We start from the raw sequence: 18807 nt of genomic DNA, 5'->3' as shown, positions 1-18807 counted from the left end.
CAGCAGAATCAGTCAAATAAATGGTGGGGATCCTGCTAGAAAAGGCATTTTGCTCCAAAAGCTTTGTAGGTGCATGACCATAGTAGCTTTGCATTAGCTACACAAGGGCAGGTTAATGGTCTGTAGGGACCGAGTATGGCTGCTGGCGAGCACACATTAGGTTTGGCCAGGTTAAGGAATGGGCTTGCAGGATGTTTGTCTGAGTCTGATAGCCTCATATTCATTAAGATTGGATCGGTTGTTAGCTGATAGAGAGACTTCATGGTGAACCTGGAAATGGAGGAAGCCTCCTGGGAGCCTGGTGTTTGCCATGGAAAAAGCTAGTGAGTGCCACACATGATAGGACATGCCCAAAGTATTCTCTAAGAGCTGACCAGGTGAGCTCTAGTCTTAGAGTCTTAAATATGTTCCTTTACATTTTGACCCAATGAACCAGTGACAGAGAGGTCCTGGACTCATTAGCAGCAGTATCTGGGCTCGGGAAGAGAGGTGCAAGCACACAGGCATGCAGGATCACTGCCCAGGACCACCCACAACAATAGGCACTTCTCTTCCTGAGATGGTGCTGGCCATGGCCAGGTGGCATGTGGGGATGAGTTCCTAGCCTGCAACCATGACAGTTCAGTCCTCTAGATTACAGGAAGGGGTAAGGCAAGGAAAAATGCATTGTCTCTACACCCTCAGGCCATGCTGTCCCAAGCAAGAATATGCGCTCCACTTTCCCCTAGACCAGAGATGTTCTCCATTTTAGGAAAGATGCCTGTGGAGTACAATGTGAGGAATAACAGTTATATTATGTCACAACTCTACTCTACTAAGTGTATCTAAGGACAGTAGGCCTTTTACATTGTGGTTGCCTAACAGTATTTACATCATTTAGTCATACCACAGGCTTGGGTTTGGAAGATCTGGGTGGACATTATACCTCTGGAAGAACCCCTTGATATTTTACCACCTGAGAGTTGTTCATAAACTTCCTAGACGTTCACAAATCCATGCTGTTATTAGGGTGACAAAAGACCTATTACATGGACCAGTTTATGTAGAACCCAACTATAAATTGGCCCAGTATTATACTCCACAGATTAGGCCACCCTTTAATCGTTTCTAGAGAACAGATAGCTACACCCTACCCCCCATATCCTGCATTTCATATGGGTCGGAGGTAAATAGCTGCATTCATATTTGCATATTCATTACGTTTTTATTATACTGTGCAGAGATGTGCCAGACTTTGAGAGGTCGTGTCTTCTACCTGTATTGTAAACTTGATTGATAGAGGATGGGATGGATCTAGAAATGGGCATTCACCAACGAGGGGATGCAACCTGACACGGATATATATATATCTGTTTCAGTAGCACGAAGCACGCTAGGAATCAGGTAGTAGGTAATGAAAATACAGTGGTATAATATTAAAGATATTAGACGAATAAATAATTAAACCTGTCATTTTGGTAGTATGGAAAATACATAGGTACATTTAACTTGGAGGTATGGAGAAACTGGAAGCAGAAAGGCCTGCAAGTTGAGTGAATAAAAAAATTGAAGAACTGTATAGCAAGGTATTGCCTATATGAGTATGTAACATGGGTGGTAATATTAGGTTACTGTCTGCAGCAGTCGTGCAGAGCCATGTTGAATACTGCACCAAGTTGATTGCTTGTGAACATCTGGGACACTGTGCATAAGGATATGACATTTTAGGGTTCCAATTATAATTGTAAATGTATTTATATAGTACTTATGACCCTTGACGAGACATTGAATTGCTTTTTCGGCAAGTAGCACGCTACTCGGGAACCCAAGATTAATAGTCAGTAAAGGTTTTTTTTTTTTTCTTGTGCATTAATTGTAATAATAGGTTTGTGCTCTTGATTTCATGTGTGTTTAGTAGAGTTTGGAATAGGGATAACATGAAGGGAATGACATTGAAAAGGAGAAGTAGTACTTTTTTTGGAAGTAATGGTCGTGTGTGGTTAGTAGTTAGGTGGCATGGCTCAAAAGGAGAGGTGAAAGTTTAAGAAGAATATTAAGGAGTTCATAGCAGGGTCATAATGCATGTCCCTGCAGCGCAGGCAGCCCACCAGGAGGCCCCCCAAACACTCATGGGATGCCCACCCCAAAGTCAATGAATATTTCTGAGATATCTTGTGAGATACGGGACACTCAGCGGGCCCCCATCACATTCTGCACGAGGCCCTATCAAAGAATGTTGTCCCATCTGGTTAAATGAACATGAAGCAACACAGTTGCATACATTCAGTTGTCAGATTGCTGTGTTTTTTCTCAAGCACACTGCACAGCTCATGGGCAAAAAGCTTGCAAAATATTTTTTGCAGTTTCATTCTGAGCCCGAGGAGCTTGAGAAACAGTGCATCTCGACCTAAAGGTAAGCAGCATGTTTCAAGTGTTTCTTTTCATCTATCCGTCTGTAATTGGCATCCTAATGTGGGTGTTCTGCTTTCGTATGTGCCATTACACACTCTGGACAACACACAAACTGGGCAAAAGAAAGGTGGAGACAAGGCAAAGGTGAGGGTTTGGTATTTAGGATTCATGAAGGGAAGTATCCTAAATATGCAAGAAGAGAGTATTCTTAAAGTTTCCTAAAGTTTTTCTGTATACATTGCTGAGCGGCTTTTTGTGGCAGAAAGAGATACACAAGTAATGCAGTTAAAATTATTTGAGTTTGAAAAGGATTGGTGTTTCTTGTGCTCTTGTGGTTCCCTGGATTCCTGCAAGTGGGCATAGGGTTCTTTCCAGCAGGAAGGTCATATACTCAAGCAGACTTTCCTCCATCCTTGGCTGCACAGAAACACTGCCAAGCAACTCTGCTCAGAAGAGCGAGCAACAAAGTGAAATGATGGAGCCAGAGAATCACTGGCCCCAGGATCTCACATTCCATGCCAGGTAGCCATAGACCAGGATGAATGAAGAATGCTTGAGCAAATTACCCTATGTCAAATGAAGACTGCTTGAGCGAATTACCCTATGTCAATCACAGACAGAGTATCAGGAACACTGTGCTGAAACTTGGTTCTTGACTTTGGGTCCAAGTGCATCAATATCCCTCATCTGTTCATGATCACAGTGAAACGAGGAAAATGCTTCTGAAACTTCTCTTCCCATGAGCTGTGTATCATGTATGAAAAGAAAGGCAGACTTCAATTATGGAAACGTACAGAATGCTTATATATAGTGACTGAAAAAAACAAAGGTTTTTTTGTTGCTGGTGCTGGGTGTGTTTGGGGGTTGACTTGAACCCCCAACAGTGGGCTTCCTATGCCCAGGAGACTGAACTTGTAAGTGCTTTACTTACCTGAGAAACTAACCAATACTTACCTCCCCCAGGAACTGATGATTTTTTTGCAGTGTCCACTTTTGAAATAGCTTATTGCCATTTTTGCCAAAACTGTGTACATTACTGTTTTAATTCAAAGTTCCATACTTACCTATGTGAAGTACCTTACAATGTATGTACTTACCTAAATTCTGAATCTTGTGGTTCTAAAATAAATTAAGAAAATAATATTTTTCTACATAAAAACTTATTGGCCTGGAGTTACGTCTTTGAGTGTGTGTTCTCATTTATTGCTTGTGTGTGTACAACAAATGCTTAACACTACCCTCTGATAATCCTACTGCTTGACCACACTACCACAAAATAGAGCATTAGAATTACCTAATTTTGCCACTATCAACCTTTAAGGGGAACCCTTGGATTCTGTGCACACTTTCTCTCACTTTGAGATAATATATACAGAGCCAACTTCCTACAATTCGTCAGTGTCTGAGTGGGAGCATGAGGGTCTGAGTGGGTGGGTCAGTGTCTGAGTGGGTCTGTGAGTGAGTGCATGAGGTTCTGAGTGAGTGTCTGAGTGGGTTTGTGAATGGGTGCATGAGTCTCTGAGTGCATGTATGAGTTAACGAATTAGTGTATGAATGAGTGTGAATTTTGTTTAACTTTTTTTGTTTATTCGTGATTAATGTTGATTAATCTCAGTTAATCTTGATTAATCATGAATATTGCGCATGGTCAAGAAAAATAATTTTAAGCTCATAATAATTAGACCCACAGATACCCCTATATCATACTCTTGGGGTCAGGGTACCTCCACCCTGGCCCCTTATGCTACTTTTCTTTTTGGTTCTCAGCCCCAGGGACCATGTCTCGAGACCTTAAAATGGCAGCTACAACCTTATGTTAAGGTTGTGGCCAGCCAATTACAGCACTTACATTTGTGTGCGCATTCACAAATATTCATTAATTATTTGTGACCGCTCAAGAGCTACTGAACGGATGTTCACCAAACACGCAAAAGCACAATCTGTGTACCGACAGCTAGCTTTGTTCCTAATTTGGTGCAGTTCCGACCAGTGGTTCCGGTTGTAGCCTTGTTTAAAGGTCCTATGGGAATTAACATAGGAATTGCAATTTTTTTGACCAGCCCTTTTTCTCTGCCTCCGCTTGACGGATCACCCCGAAACTTTCCATGTGCAACAAGAATCACAGAGGCACTTTATTGGGAAATATATGTATATATATTCGCTGAAAAAACAAAGGTTACAGGGACATTATAGTTGGTTAAAGTTTTACACATAAACAACCATAGAAATTCAGCAGTTATAGTTCTAATTATAGTTATACTTATGACCATAAAAGCAGACTGGAGTTACTATTAACCAAGAAGATGTCAACATGTTCTAAAATTCCCAACTAGTTAAAAGGATAACCACATTCGACACTCACTCAGATGAGTTACATTCTTTCCTGAACAAACCGTGGATGATTTTACACTCTGGTATCATTTTGGTTGGTCAAATCAGTCCAAGATCATTCATCAGTCTCAGGAAGTCCCACTCATGCTGACATACATAACCATGTATGGAAAAATGATAAAAGCACTTGGTTACAACAGAAAGGACTTTTTTGAATGTCCTCTCTGCACAACTTGCAAATGCAGTGCAGACAGGTCCTTTGTCCTTTTACCACATAACAGAGAAATATTAGGAAGTTCATCACATGCACCACCGATTTTTAAGTGCGCATTATTAAATGTTGATGTAAAAATAATATACAATGAGCTGAAAAGAGAATGCTGGAGTACTTAAAGGGAATTAAAAATGTGGATATAACACATCATTTAGCTAGACAATTCAGAGATGTTCTTAAAAACAAGAGATTTATTAAAATTATATGGTGTGGTTAGAGGTGTAAAACATTTCTCTGGTGGAGATTATGAACTTTCTGTTTGCAGGCTAGAATTAAAATACCTGTTGAATTGTGAAAGAAAACAGGTACATTGGTCGAAAATGGATGAGGAGCACATTGTGTGTGAATGTCTGAGAGTTGATTTATGCCTCATCATGGGACAATACACTAAATATAGATACTAGTAGGCATATTATTATTGAATTTGTTCAATAAAAGCCCCTGAAGGAAACTGGCATGCTTGTTTTTATGATTCTAACATTTGTGGGTTACTTGAGTTTGTAACATTACTGGAGTAGGATTAAAAATAATGCACACCGCATTTTGCTTTCTTTTCTGTACCTTTTTGTCCTCTTTGTGTTAAAGATAACTTGCTAACTGAGAAGGGCGATATGCTTTATGGAGCGTCTGGATTACCCACTGGGCCTTTATTACTCTTCAGCTTTAGCTCTTGTAATTCAAGTTGTTTTACACTCTGCCATTAGATAATTGTTACTGCTTATCGTTGACACTTGGTTAGTATATGTTAAGTGAATCCCAGGTCAAGTTATATGTCATTTCTTTGTTTTGTTTTTTAAGTTTCCCTTTTTAAAAGTCATAAAGACTAAAAAGGATGATCCACGTTATTGGAACACTGATTTATTCATTAATCTATCCTTTATGTCCTGGTATGTTAGAGGGTATCCAGCATGATGGTTAGGGGCAAGGAAACACTTACTTGAGATAGGCTTACTGAGCGCTGGGGTATGCAGCCGCCATAATAAAAATGCAAGAAACAAGCTACACCTGGAGTGTTTGTGAGTCTTCTGCAGGAACGTGGAGGAGTGAGACATATATTTCATTAATGTTTACAACAAGCTAGGGTTGCCCACTTCCTGACTGCCTGCATCAGGTCTCCCAGTGCATTCTGGTAGGTACCACCCTCAATAGTGTTCATACTCAGAAAAATCCATACAAGCAGAATCCATTTTCCATGCAAGAATACCTAAAATATATAATCAAAAGAACACATTTAAAAAAAACATGTTTAAAAGAAACAAGGGACAACAAGTCCTAATCATGGCTTGTGTATCCAAAAGGATGAATGGTTATTGGCCTATATCCACACACGGTTGAAGCAATGACACCAACGTAACAAACATACAAGACAAAGATATGACAAGCCCCCCCATAAAATGCTTCTATCATTCTCATTACTCAGCCTACATGAACAAACAAGTAATCATCAATATTGAGGCCCACTGGATGAAGCGTATTAAGACCAACAATCTTCTTAGATTCCAGTTTCCTCAGTACTAAGGTTCTATTACCACCCCTCTCCTATAATGGGATTTTATCTAGAGCCAGAAAATTAAGGAGGTCGCCTTTCTTCTCATGTTCTGCTTTAAAATGTCTTGCAACTGTGTATGTTTTATCCTCATGAATGATGGCTCGCATATGCTCCATAACCTGTTTCTTTGCACCATCTATTGTACTACTGATGTATATTTATCACACGGGCAAGTTACAAGTCAAAGATTTTTTTTAATCTTAAATGGTTTTGGAACCATGTTGAATGTAATTAATTTATTTTTCTCACTGTATTTATTGGTCTTGCATCTCCCACAGGTGAAACTACCTTGAATTGTGGTTCTAGTACCAGGGTGTGTTACTAGACTGTGTCACTATTCTTTTTTTAAGGCATTTTTAATACAAGCTTTAGAGTACCCTTAATTGAGAAATTTCTTAGTCATAGTCTGAGCTAAGTTCTGGAAGTTTATCTCTGAGCTACAATTGCGCCTATCTCTGAGTAATTCCCCATAGCGGATACTGTGTACAAGACTAAGTGGATGACTACTATTGGCATGCAGTAGACTGTTTCCTGCTGTCTTCTTTCTGAACAGCCTACTTTCCAGTTTATTAGCTTGTACATGTACCTGTACATCTAAGAATTCGATCTCCACTGTGTCTATAACACAAGAAAATGTCAGGTTCAAAGTATTCTCATTCAAAATGTTGACAAACTCATATGCTGAATCAGTATTGCCTTTCCAGATACAGAAGATGTCATCTGTAAATCTGACCCAGAGGACCATGCGATCGTCAAACTGAAGGATGTTACTGACCACCTGTTCGTCTCACAAGCCAAAGTATAAACCCACGTAGCTGGGAGTGAAACATGTGCCAGTCGTGGACCCTGAGTCTGATGATACATTTCTTTGACAATAGAATATAAAAATATATTGGTTAGACATATCCAAACCATCTCAAGTAGCACCTCTGTATATAAGAGGTAAGAGAGTGACCTAGCCCTGAGGAAGTGTCTACATGCTTGAATCCCTAGGTCTTGTGTTATACATATATATAGGCTGTTAACATCAAGGCACATCAGCAAAAAGTCTTCCTCCCAAGTGATGTCATTAATGAGGCGTAGGAAATGACCTGTATTCCAATGTATGAGGGGAGAGCCTCGACAAAGGGGCACAAAAAAGAAATCAACATACTTAGATGTATTTTCGATCAAGGTTACTTCTTGAGGAAACTATCAGCCTTCCAGGAGAAATGATTGGATCTTTGTGCAATTTCGACAAAAAGTACAGAGCAGGTGTTTTCGGAAAGTCACCCTTAAGGAACTGATATTCCTCCCGTTCAACAAGATCTTGATCTTTCTAATCCATACGTTTCTCACAATAACTCGGACTGGCTCTGGCCATTTCTACCTTACTTGATTTGTCATATTTAGAACCATCACACAACTGTCTATAGCTTATTTCAGATACATTCTCATTGGGAGACAGACCAAGTTCCCCTCTTTGTCAGAACTTTTTTTTTTTTTTTTTAACAATCTCTTTGTTATTTTGCAATGCTTTAATGAACTCCCAGTGCCTAGGTTCTAAGTTGTTCCAACATGCAAAGATTTTATACATCAGTTTACTCAATTCCTTCACCGCTTGCTTTTTAAAGACATTGATATCATCATTAACAATTGATGGCAGATATATTGACTTTGGTCTAAAGCCACTGGGGCAACTCATGATAATATCAATAGAGTTGCCCCAGTGGCAAATTGAGAAAAAGGCCTTAAACTGGGGTTGCATTCTCATCAAGTTCACATCAAAGTATGTAAACGTTTTATGCACAAATTCAGTGGACTTTGAGTCTCCTAAGTGAATATTAACATGGGTTTTGTGACATACCACTTCTTCAGTTTCAGTTTCCTAAAAAATGTAAAAGGTTGATTGGACTTTGAATGGATTTTGTGTGTAATCAAAAGGTGCTATGGGGAAAAAGGAAAGACCTAAAGAAAGAAATTCCACTTCAGAATCATTTAAAGTTAAGTCTAAGAGATTTACCACCGTTTTTGATCCATTACTTACTTTAGGCTGTTTAGTCCCTTGTTTGTACTCCCATTGGGCCCTATGTGTTGTCTCCTCTTCTTCCAACTTTTCTGTATGCGCTACTTGTGCCCTAAGGTAACTGTAACATACGTTCCCACCTCCCACCCCATTTTCTCATCAATAATTTTATTACAAATGTTGCAGTGATATTATCAATGATCTCATAGAGGATGTCATAACTGATGTAAAATGTGGGTTAATTAGCAGTGCTTGGTGAAGGTGCAACCTATAGTTACCTAGGGGCATGAGTTATTGTTACTTGAGATAACTGTAACTATAACTGCTGAATTTCTATGTTTTTTGTGTGCATAATCTGAACCTAACTATAACGTCCCTGTAACCTTTGTTTTTTTTTTAATGAAAAAAACAAATATATATATATATATATATATATGTGTGTGTGTGTGTGTGTGTGGGGCGCTTCTCACAACAAACAAAGAAGAGTTGCACCAATGCACCAATCTTGGGCTCAAAATTTAAAGTCTTTAACCAATCAAAATGCACAGAGTACAGCAAATAAAATCGATCATTGCGTTTCGGTCCTTCCTGGACTTTGATTATTGGTAACTACAACAGCTATTGTAATTACCTGTGATCAAGGTCCAGGAAGGACCGAAACGTGCTGGGTGTTTTTATTTGCTGTACTCTGTGCATTTTAATGGTGTAAAGACTCTTCTGTGTTTGTTGTGAGAAGCAACGCTATGCAATATATATATATATATATATATATATATATATATATATATATATATATATATATATATATATACCGGAAGATGCAGGATCACAATAAAACAACAGCTATATATATATATATATATATATATATTTTTTTTTTTTTACGTAAAGTAGCCCTCTGCATGCAGACAACCCCTCAAAGGCACCTAACCTTCAGGCCCCCTCGCTGGGCCGGGTTTTGCCCCGGGGACCCCATCTTCCGGGGCCTGGCTCATTTTCTAGGGGGAGGGGGACACGGGATGATTTCAGCCCCAGAGACCACATCCCCTAGGGCCCATACTATATTTAATGGGGACGGGGGCATGCAGCCCCCTCCCCAGGACGATCCTGGCCCCGTGGACCCCATTCCCCAGGTCCCTGCACATTTTTGGGGAGAAGGGGGCACGTGTCTCCCTCTCTGGGCCAATTTTGTCCAGAGGGCCTCATCCCCCGAGGCCTACAACTATATTTATGGGGGGGAGGCCACGCAGCTCCCCTCAAAGGGCCAGTTTTGGCCCCGGGACCCCATCTCTCAGGGCCCAGACATATTGTAAAGGGGAAGGGGGGCTGACTCTGGTGACCCCATCCCCCGGGGCCCAGCAGCTTTTTAAATGAGGAAGGGGCATTCAGCCCCCAGTCCAATTTTGGCCCCAGGGACCCTATCCCCCTGGGCCCAGCTAATCAGCAAAGGGGGAAGGGGGCCACCCGCCACCCATCCCTGGGCCACTTTTGGCCCCAGGGAACTCATCCCCACCCCACCCCACCCCCCCAGGCCCAGCCAACAAAAGGTGGATGCCCTGCTCCAACCCAGGGCATCTACTGTGCCCTCGTTGGGGGCCACGAGGAGAGCCCCCAGGCCCCCATGGTCCAAGCTTGCTCCCCGCCTTCCAGTGGGAGCCGTCATTACTCCTACCTGCAGGGAACAGCTAAAAATGCTGCTCCTTGCAAACAAGAGGAATATTTCTATATCTTTCCCTGCCCGCATCATTGTGGGCAAAGAAACCGATATTAAGTCCGCTCCCAGCTGGTGGGAGCATTTTTAAAGCTCCTGCAAGCAGAGAGCTGACTTTGTGTTTGCTCCCGCTTGGGGGAACTTTCAAATTGCTACCACCAAGTAAGAGCAAATGCAGGTTTAGGGGAACACAAGGCCATTAATGGGTTCAGGAGAAGAGCCACACAACCCCCCTCCCTTTGTTATTTTGGCACAATCTAGCAGGAAAAGGTGTTGTGTGCCCCTCCCCCCCTTTCCTTCTCAATAATGTCTGGACCCTGGGGGATTGGTCCATGAGACTGAAATCAGCCTGGCGAGGGGGCCACACGCACACCCAACCCCCATAGTAATAAAAGCAATTCCCTCCCAGGATCTGGCCTACCTGGAGGGCTACAAAAACAATCGCAGAACACCTATTACTTTTTTTTATTTTGCCACAGATCCTCTGTGAATTTATGGCAAAAATAAAAAAAGGTTTATGCCCTCTGCAGGGTCCCTGGGGGACCCCAGCACTGGGCCTAGTGGTGTCGAGGTATTCTTAACCTGCCCCCATGTGTGTATTTTTAAACATTTTTCTTGGAACTCTGGCCAGTCCTGTGTCCCAAGATGGCTACCACCACTTCCTGGTTGAAGTGGTGGCAGCCAATCAGATTTTAGCATGACATCTGTCAGATCCAAGAACCCTTTGCATCCCTAGATATACATAAACCTTTTTTTCTTACCACTACAAAATAGATTTACATTGATTCAAAGCATTCTATCTGGACCAAGATCTGTCTTTCTCCCAAATTTGGTGTAATTTCCCTCAGAGGTTCAGGCTGTAGTTGTGTTCAAAATCCCTATGGAAAATTGCATGACAAAAAAGTGTTTTGGGACCTACTCTTTTTCTCTGCCCCCACCTGAAGAACCACCCCAAAACTTTCAGACAGCAACTGAATTGAAGATTTGTGAAACTGGGCCAAAATTATTTGCAATACAAAAAACATTTTTACTGTGTTATACATATAGATTAAAAATCATCTCACGCTGGATAATTCAAGAAGAGTTACAGCGGTATAGGTGCTGGATTGCTAAACTCCGGGTTTAACTCTAACCCTCAAGCACAATGTGATATGTACTATAGTTATATCCAAACTCCAATTGTGATGAAGTAGAGTAAGGATAAATACAAATCAATTTCAAAAAGATACAAACAACATATTCTGGCAGCTCTGTTCCTAAATCAATGCGTAGGTTCAGATCCTTAAGTTTTATAATAGTTATGATACTTAACCTCCAAGGTTCAACTGTCATAGAACCCCCAAAGGAACAAGTCTGTGAACAGTATACAAATAGAGGTCAGCACTCAAAATTCCATGCAGCCTACAGGAAGGTTTTACATAATGAAAATTAATGGAATTAAAATGTAGAATAGAATGTTGAGGCTAAAGACAAACAACTGTGTTTCAAACACTAAGGCAAACAGTAGGCTTCCATAGCCACATATTTTTTGCAAAAATCCATGAATAATGCATTTTTCTTTCTTTTACCCTGACCTAAGTCAGGCATGTGAGATATAAACTTTTAGTGATGCAAATAAGCTAAGACTTTAGACCTAATAAAAAAAAGAGCTATTCTTCAACTTTTAGGCATAGTTTTCGTAATATATAATAATGTATTAATGTTTAGTGTAATTTCCGTAGAATGTTTCTTTATGAATTCGTTTTGTCAGTAGAAGCGTATGGGAAAGGGAATTATTTCACCTAGCTATATAGTGTTTCTATCTTATAGTGAGAGGCGCTGGGATCCAAGACTGATTTGATAGTCATGTTACAATTTGTAGCACATTTGTGTGTCATGTGTGGAAGCTCTTTGTTTTAGTTTGCTTAGATGACGGAAGCTGCCCTGTTCCCATGATGAGACCGCTGCCTGATTGGACGAGACAACTATGAACTGCTACTATTTGTTGCACTTGCTGATATGAAAAATGTTCTATAACTGTGTGTTCCTAGAGCAAGACAGAACCCTTCACTTCAGATCTATTCTGACACAGACTCTTTGCTTCTGCTTCTCAGATTTATTCTGGGAGACCCTTTTTTTCCCCTGCCTGAATCTATGCTGCTTGGAGACTCTACGGAGTTTCTTGCACCTCTCCTTATGGGACGTTCTGCTGATGATCTAAAATATATCTAAAATATATATAAAAAGCTTCTTGTTTTCACATCTTGAATTACGAACGCTTCATATGTTCTAATTGATTCTTTTCTTTCACTCTCCATAGTTTATATTAGGGATCAACTTTTATGCAATGTGCTTTATGCTTTATTCTTTATTTCATTTATATGTTATTGACTAATATTGATGACTTTCAAGAAAGAAATAATGACTAATAGATTTCATAAAGCTCCCATGAAAATATAATTGATTTATGATAATAAATAGATTTTTTTGAATTGCAGCTTCTCATTAATTCCCTTCTTACGATCAAGGTCCGCCTGCCTTTGGCATAGTAAGCATGGATTTTGTTTCCGGATAGGATGTAAAGATTTACGCTGTAAACCGAAAATATGTATTTGAGATCCAACGCTCCATCAAGTCCTTTATCACATTATCAAGTTAGAGTTAATAAAATTTCACAATCAGCAGTTTTTGAAACATTCCAATGTTTGCAGGATCCGCCTAGTAGATGCCAATCACAGTCTTTGTGCGTATAAAAAATATATAATTTTGTTCTTCAGTTTCCATCTCCACTTGCCACAATCAGTGGGTCAACCTATCCCACAAAAGGACTTCATCAGGGTAGCATACATACAAAAAATATTTGCAATGAAAACCATCCCAATCACATAATACAAACATCCATTTACAACATATTAAAATAGCGGTTACAAAGTTCTTGCTAAATCCATGGTGGTCCATGTTTACATCCATTTCAACATCACTACAGTACAAAATTATATATTGTACAAACTGGACATTTTTATATTGTTAAAAAATAACATATAATCATTCGGAGAGCCAATCTGTTCTCCAAGTATATATCAGTAGGTAGCAAAATAAGTAACAACCCATGTAATCACAATAACCAACTATTAAGGCAGTCACTCTGAATATTATATAATCACAAGCTTTAAGATTAATTCAAGTTTCCCACTTACAGTAATTCTGCTGAACATCAGTAGCAAGTCATCACAGTTTTGATTCTTCTGTGTGTTATATTCCAGTATTACAGCTCATCTAAAGCCTGAAATAGGCATTACAAATAGTATTTTATCGTGTGTGGATATTTCCTCTCATACTGAGCAATTAGTCCAACTACTATGATGATGCTTTATTCACAATCCCTCTTGAAAGCCAGTTCAAGCATATCACATATCCCACCCTGCATTGAGTGCAATGAAAAACAACTGTTGTCAAGGTGGCCTGTGTATCTCAACATCTTACATACTTTCACCTCAGTATGTAGGACACCCATATTCTTTGAACAGTACTTTTTCTGACACTGTAATCAACTAGCAGGGCTCCTCATAATAGATGCAGTTGTAACCTCTGTGTAACATACTCCTGTATCGTACGTAAGCTGCGAACCCAAATCTAAATATTACTTCAGTTGGTGGTCATTTTAGATACGCAAACTGGGGCCATAATTACGATCAGCCCAAAAAGATATCATACTCAATTGCAGGTCATCGGTAACATTATCTACTACCAAGTATTCAAATTATGCTGATCACTACAATACTTGAATTATAGTTGTATTATTTGCTATTTAATAAAGATCTAACCACCACCCTCTTGTTGATAACTTCCATCATTATGCAAAAAAATTCTCCAACTCATGTTATATACAAAATTCTTCTGCAGGTGCAACATCTTAAAATGTCATAGTCATATATATACATACTCATACATATGGTAACTCATAAGCCTAAGTTTACCCAAAGCCAATAAACACCACTCAATATAGAGTCATGTTCCATTGTTTTGCATCACTCAAAATTTGGATAATGAAATTAAGGACATACATAAATCCTCGTCCCTGACCCTCCTGACACGATCTGTTGTTTAACTGATTAATTCCAGGTGTTTACAGCTATTTTTATTCAAATCTAAAACTAAGCCCACAATTCTAAAATAATAACCATATTCCATAGTCTGTATCACTCCGAATACCGGAAGCGAAAAGATTGGCCTACACACATTATCGTCCCAAACCCTCCCTTGGTTACACTTATTCATTACGTAATTTACATCCTCCAACCTAGACGCCATCTTAGAACATTGTTCGATGTTACTTCTTAAAATAGAAAACTTCATGTTCAAAATCAGAAAAATCAGAAATGAAAAATCATAGAGCTTGTATCGTACTTGTGTCATTAATTACATTTAAAACAAAAAGCTCTCAATCACTGCCCCCAAGAGCAAACCTCTGGCATCTTATGTGCCACATTTTAAAAGGGCATCTTATCTAATTAAAACATATGGGCTAGTCTACAGATCTGTATGATACCAAAAAAAGAGTCCAAACTAATAGTGAGTGTTGCCGCTTTCACAATTTCCTACGGAGAAAAATGTAACAACTGTGATTCCCGCTATTCGATCTGGTAGCATAACTGCCCTTCTTCAAGGGTTTCAAGGGATCCGTTATCTCATATTGGCCAACGCACCCATCCTACTCTACTCAAAACCGCACATCACCACTTTGTAGCTTGCAAATTCAAATGGCAAATGTTCCCAATCAACATATAACTATGTTTCTGCTATTAATACATTCACTTCCAGTAAGGCAAATAACTCCTACACATTCCTACAACAAAGTCAGCATTAAAAAAAAAATCCAAGTTCAATTGTAAGTATTCATGATCTCACTTTCTCATTGTCCTCTATTAATGTACAAGATCATTCTAACCTAGTGAAAACCGCATTCACCATGGCAGTAACCATTTTGTTATGCACACATTACAAAGTAAAGTAATGTGGTCCTCAACAACATGAACATTTGTTGCAAATATACCCACCTCAAAAAAAAAAAAAATGCCCTTAATGTATTCCTAGCCGTCCACAGCATGTAGCTCTCAACATTATCAAATCTCACACATTCAGCAATGCAGTATTTCTAAAGAAAGTAGTGTAAATCACATTTCATGAGATGAAAAAGATAATTTCCAAACCAAGAGGTGGAGAGCAGCATCTGCTTTTAACACAGAACAAAGCAAGATGAATTAGTAGTTTACGAGCAGTTGAGACCAGATTTAATGTTGGAAATGAGTTACACTACTTTCTTTAGGAATGTGGCATTACTCTGCCCTTAGGTGATTGAAGCGTCGCACTTGGGATTTTGTTTAACTTGTGTTGGGAGTGAGCCTGATGCAACCGGTTTTTATGTCAAAAGGATAATGAGTGATCTAACTAGCTCCGGGCTAGAATCATATGCGTAATGGTATGGGGAGAACACAATTTCTAAAGATTGATCTTCTGAGCTGGTTGGGCTATTGACCACTTGGTTAAAGTCTCCTATTATTATTATTACTTTTTAAGCCATAGAGTGCCAAAATAGGGTGATTTTGAATAACTCCAATGTTGTATACTGGTTGGTGTTAAATATCTTCAACAACCAATAAGCTGTATGGGTTAATAGTAAGTACACCAAACACTTACATATTTAAGAAATATATTCAAACTTTGAGTTTAAGATGAATACGGGCAACTTATTTCTTTTTTTGTATTCTCTGGATGAGCATTTTAAATGTAGGTATCATCAACCCATTGAGGACTGTTACTGTGCTCTCTTGCAAAAACTGTTTCAGTTAGACAGTCACTGCTAATAAAGCCTTGTATCTCCAAAGTGTTTTTGGGCAGAGTGATTTTTGATAAATTCCACTTAATTGACAGCATTGGTAATTCATGATTTCTTGGGAGTTATGATTGCCTCCTCGATATTCTTCTGGAGTCTTTGGTCTGATGCGGTCAGTCGGTATGTTTACTCTTCAGAGAAGAGATCATAATATGGGTCTGTTTGGGTTGATCTGGCTCTATAAATACTCCGGCAGGTGGCTCTTGGGTTAGTTGTTATTGTATGGTCTGGAAAAGGGAATGATGCTCGTTCTTGAGTAGCTCACTAGTCAAAGAGTTGTTTATTAGTGCCTGTGCTGCGATGGTTTTACTAAATGAAGCCAAGTTGTCTTAAGGTTCGAAATAGTGATATTTTTCTACTGGTAGTCAGAGTGCATATTACATCAAATTTGAAATTGCCTTAAATTTCTGAGCTTTTGTATGGGGAAAACTCAGAGAAACATTGGCTCCCAACCCCTGAAAAAAACATAAGGTCTGCAATAGTTTTGCAATTTTTTGTCTTGTATTGGTGTCGACAAAGGGTATTTTGTCTTCATGATAACCATCTTTAATCTTTTGTTAGCGTTCTTAGACATGATATTCGCTGGATGGATAAAGGTGTGACACGTTGCACAGGTATTAAATAGGCACATGTTACGGTCCAGCCATCAACTTCATTATTTATCATCTAGTGATTATGTCCATCCCCAGTTCAGGTGTTAGGTGTCCTTATTTTACACATCCATCAATTAAGGGTAGCTCTTTGTTAGCCATCATGCTGTGTCCCAGCCAGGGTTTGGGCACTGAGCACAAGTTTGTAGCGGACGGTTGGTGCCAGCTGGGGCACAGCAAGATGGCCAACAAAGAGCTATTGAGTGCCCAGTAGGAGGTGATTCTTGAGTGCAGCCCTATCTGACTTGTAGCCCCTTGCCAAGGGCAAAAGGTCGCATGCCCTGATTTTGACCAGGTCACAGGCAGAACTTGGATGACTGCCTCTTACGTCCCTAGCCACTAAGCAGGTAGGAGATGGTCATGAGTTACTGAGCTCTGAATCCTCATACTTCTCTGAGTTTGGGGTATAAAAGCACTTGTTAGTGGGATGAGGGAACCAGGCCATACGGCACTTTTCAATACAGGAAAAAAGAGGGGGCCTACAACAACGCAGTACTCCCACTGAAATATTTGTTTGGAGACACACTTCAGTCGCAGAACAAGATTAAAGGCAGCCGTAGTTCAGCATGGCAGTAGGTGACGTATGCCGTCAATGATCAACAGCAATCTTTCCATACTCCTAACTCTAATGCTACACCACATTAAGAGGTTTGGTATACAAAGGTGTCATTAGAATTAAGCCATTAAGTTAATATTATAGCAGCTACTTACAACTGCTGAGCTGCTTAGGGAAAATAGTAACAAATGATATAAGTAAATACACTGCATTTTCAAGTATTTGTTGACCAGGCTTTATATCAAAAAAGATTATGGGCACAGGTTAAAAGATAGAAAACCGAATCATGGTGCTGTATAAAAACGAGCATTAATAGCTCAGAGGATTGACACAATATATTATCAGTTACATGAACTCCAGTAATTTTCCTTATGGGACTGTGTTATTGTCTACATCAGTGGTTCCCAACCTTTTGATTTCTGTGGACCCCCACTTTAACATTAATGGAACCCAGGGACCCCCACTGAATCATCATGGGAATCCGGGGACCCCCGCCTGAGTCATTACTGGAAGCTTGGGACCTAATTTGTCAATATTTGTTAATATTTTTTTATTTTCTAGGCTCTGGCGGACCCCCTGAGATGGCTTCGAGGACCCCCAGGGGTCCCCGGACCACAGGTTGGGAACCACTGGTCTACATGAAAAATCTAATGAGCCCTTCCTAAAATGTAACGCCTCTAAATAGTAGGAAACATAACTACATGATGGTTGAACAACAGCCAGACCTGTTTTCAATAACAGCATCCTTAACTTAATTAAAACTATTGGTAAATTATACCAGGTAGGGCCAGGCTTCCCTTCATATATCACTTAAGAAGATTTTGGAATTGCATGATCTAGCAGTATTATGCAGTAGAGCGTGCCATTTGCTGAATATACGGGCCACAGCATTATCTACCTGACAACATGATAGTGATTGCTAACAATTATGTAATTGTTGTCTAATTATATATGCGTTCCTTCAACTGACGCCTGTTTTTCTTTTTTGTATTCAAGGTGTGTAGAAGTTATTGCGAAGGAAGGACACAACCTGAAAGAGCTGTATTTAGTGTCGTGTAATATCACAGACTACGGTATGTACTTTTGCTGCTTCACTTAAGGTGTTGACTTTTGTCCTCTTTGACTCCTGACGAGTCAGTAGGGAACATCTTCTCCTTATACTGACACACCATGTTGTATCTTTTCTTTACTGGCAAGACGTGTGCAGTCTACAGTGAGAACTGTTTCTTCTAGTAGCACTGGTTCCTGGAAAGGACATGTTTGTGAGTGTCTAGTACCAACTCGTCAGCCTTGGCTGGTTTGAAGTACTGATAGATTTAAAACAATTACATTAGTTAGTCTCTTAGCAAATAGTAAAATTTTAACTATACCCTGGCTAATTTATTTAGTACTTGTCTTGGAGTTTTGCCTCCATTGAAACAAACCAAGCAGCCATTTTCCGTACGAAAGGTCCAGACTCTTAGATCTG

The 18807-nt window shown here is 39.7% G+C and overlaps 1 protein-coding gene across 1 annotated transcript in view; it reads left to right on the top strand.

Annotated features, from left to right (window-relative positions):
• The window catches only part of FBXL17 (F-box and leucine rich repeat protein 17), a 1470176-nt gene that overhangs the window by 1018077 nt on the left and 433292 nt on the right, over nucleotides 1-18807 (top strand). Inside the window, exon 7 of the mRNA XM_069226350.1 lies at nucleotides 18336-18412. Within this exon, the coding sequence (XP_069082451.1) occupies nucleotides 18336-18412 (77 nt within the window). The remainder of the gene's footprint in view (nucleotides 1-18335; nucleotides 18413-18807) is intronic.

The sequence above is a fragment of the Pleurodeles waltl genome, chromosome 1_1, assembly GCF_031143425.1.
Source record: "Pleurodeles waltl isolate 20211129_DDA chromosome 1_1, aPleWal1.hap1.20221129, whole genome shotgun sequence".
NCBI classification, from domain to species: Eukaryota; Metazoa; Chordata; class Amphibia; order Caudata; family Salamandridae; genus Pleurodeles; species Pleurodeles waltl.
Note: the sequence above shows the minus strand (reverse complement) of the source record. Positions and strands in the feature narration are given on the sequence as shown.